Source organism: Montipora foliosa, chromosome 9 (genome assembly GCF_036669935.1).
Source record: "Montipora foliosa isolate CH-2021 chromosome 9, ASM3666993v2, whole genome shotgun sequence".
In the NCBI taxonomy this organism is placed as follows: Eukaryota; Metazoa; Cnidaria; class Anthozoa; order Scleractinia; family Acroporidae; genus Montipora; species Montipora foliosa.
Window position 1 is genome coordinate 342,501 of NC_090877.1, and position 2,500 is coordinate 345,000.

The window sequence follows — 2,500 nt, forward strand, 5'->3', positions numbered from 1 at the left end:
TTACAAAAAGGACACTCAAACAGAATCCTGTTATGCACCGTTTTTTGTTGTTACCCTCTGCTTTCCGTAGAAGATAATCACTGCTGATTACTATTACTAGTTCTTGACAACATTAAAAGCCGAATAGGAAAGTCTTTTGACAACAGATGGAGAAGTCAGAAATTGATGAAACTGAAACTGATGAGGTAATCATCCGCATGATATAGACCTGAAAACTGAACTGGTAAAAAGGTATTTACACCATGAGCGAAGTTCTCCATTCCAAGAGCCAAAACCTGAGCCCTAGACAGGGGTTTTCTCCACTCCTCTATCGGAATATGGAACTGACAACCTCCCAGAAATTACTGTTGCAGAAACAACTGATAACCAGGTTCTTCAATAGACGTGTCCAAAAGAATCTGCTCGTCTCTGTGTAAGGTTTTTTGCCTTATTTGTTTTTTTTGATTGCGTTTATCCTCCAATGATTGGCACATCACAGTCCTCCTTCCTTCGTTATTAGAATGTGTCTCTGTTTAGCTGTCGTTCATATGTTCCATTTACAAAAAAAAGTCACCTTCACAGTCAAGTGATCTGTTTTTTGTCGTCGGATTGAAATTAAAGTAGGCTGGTTATTGACCTGATTGGTCAATCCAGCCCCACTTTTCCATGCTTCCCTCTTTGTTTCGGGCGAATTCAACATCATCCAATCACAGACTTTGTTTAAATCATTGAAGACAGAATCTGTTTTCGAACGATCTGAGGTGATCCTTCCCGGTGCAATTCACTGATCTTCTGATTTATCCGCACAATAGTCTAAAATTTCTACAAAAAAAAAAATTAATAATCATCCCAAATTCACCTGCAAGCAAAGTTCATTTAAATAGTTGAGACAAAAAAGAAAGGTTCGACGGGAAAGACAACACAAAGTTTACGAAAGTTGGGCGGTTTCCAGTTCGCTGAAACTCTTTGAAGAAGTGAATACATACATCTTATTCGATGGTTTAACATATAATGCGCGGATATTTTGCGAGTTGCGTAGTATTATAAATACCAGCAATGAGCAAAATGTCCGCGAGTGTTATACGTTAAACCATCGAATAAGAGATTTAGTATTCCACTATACAAAAAGGTGTTATTTTGCTTCAATTTTATTTGGTAAGAGTGTTTCTAAAAAAATGCATCATCTGTCCTTCAGGGCGCTTGCGAACGATGTAAACGGCACAGAAAGCCAGCCAAATGTCCTTTATTTGATTGTATAAACGAAATGACGAGAGACAAGCGATGACAAGCTAAATTCTCGGGCTTTGTATCGTGTTGAAAACAATTTCGTTCATCGAAAACTCCAGTTCCGTCCGTATTTGCTCTGTTCTACAGTGTAATACCGTCTCATATTTTGCGCGTTCTCTTGACCAAATATGGTAAAATGACGTAATAGTGGAATAATAAATACATCTAATTCGATGGTTTGACTTATAATACACGCGGATATTTTGCGAGTTGCGTAGTATTTTTCCGAGACCCGAAGAAGCAATAAGCAAAATTGTCTCCGAGTATTATATGTTAAACCACAAAATAAGAGATATACACTAAGCCTGCATACTTTGAATTATTTGCTTGTAAGCGTCAGCGGCTGGTGATTCCGGAACCTCAGACAAAAATGACTTTCCTTCATCACAGCAGCGTCCTATCCGAGGATCGAGGGGTACTTGGCCAAGGAAAGCTACTTCCATCTCGGCCGCCATTTTTACTGCCCCGCCTGTGGTTGGTGGGAAGATCTTTGACTCTTTCTGCGGTGAGAGAAAAAGAAGCGGTTTCTTGCATGATGTGAATGAAAAGAATTCGAATTGTTAATGCTAAAATCAATTACAACTACACCCCTAATTTCATGAGATCTCAAGAAAAATGCACAGCGGTTTTTAATTTAGTCTCGTGAAACCAAATATGTTAATTGCAACGCGACGAAGCAATCAGAACCCTAAAGCCAAGATTCAATATGTCGTGGTGTCACTGTCTGCCGACAGTCCCAGATTTTGTCGAGAAACTGTCGAGGGGTGGAGAGACACTGGAGTGAAGAAATTTACAGTACTGGATTACCGAAATAAATGAGAATGCCCTCTGTCTCAGCCAATCAGTATTTAGTAATTTTGCCCTCTGTGTTTGTAAACGCTATTACACCACGCAGCAGCCTACCGTTTGCCGTATTAGATAAACTTCCATGCTAATTCTCATGAAGAAGTCCTCCTGTCTCCTGAATTGTCGCCGACCATTGCAGAAATACAGAGGCGTCGGAAATGTCTATGATTTCCTTTTTTCAGCAGTAGCCGGTAAAATTTGACCACCGGTGAAATCCCCGTATCTATGAAAACGTGGCTTTGAGTGCGGGAAAATAGTCTAAGCGCACGCAAGCAGCCATTAGTTTTGGTTTTGCTTATCATTACTTGGAACAGCGGCGCAAGAATTTTAAGTAAATCATTGAGCATATACGTTGTAGCAATTTTAATTGTGTACATGAATTTAAGAA

General features: G+C 39.6%; 1 protein-coding gene across 2 annotated transcripts in view; it reads right to left on the reverse strand.

The window, feature by feature from the left end:
• Positions 1-2,500, reverse strand: part of LOC137969898 (cytosolic Fe-S cluster assembly factor NUBP1 homolog) — an 11,217-nt gene that overhangs the window by 495 nt on the left and 8,222 nt on the right. For both annotated transcript variants that reach the window (XM_068816305.1, XM_068816306.1), the window contains exons 9-10: positions 1,580-1,766; positions 1-801 (exon numbers count right to left, since the gene is read on the reverse strand). The exon at positions 1-801 is cut by the window's left edge and continues 495 nt beyond it. In XM_068816305.1, coding sequence (XP_068672406.1) covers positions 761-801; positions 1,580-1,766 — 228 coding nt within the window. In that variant the 3' untranslated portion in view covers positions 1-760. The remainder of the gene's footprint in view (positions 802-1,579; positions 1,767-2,500) is intronic.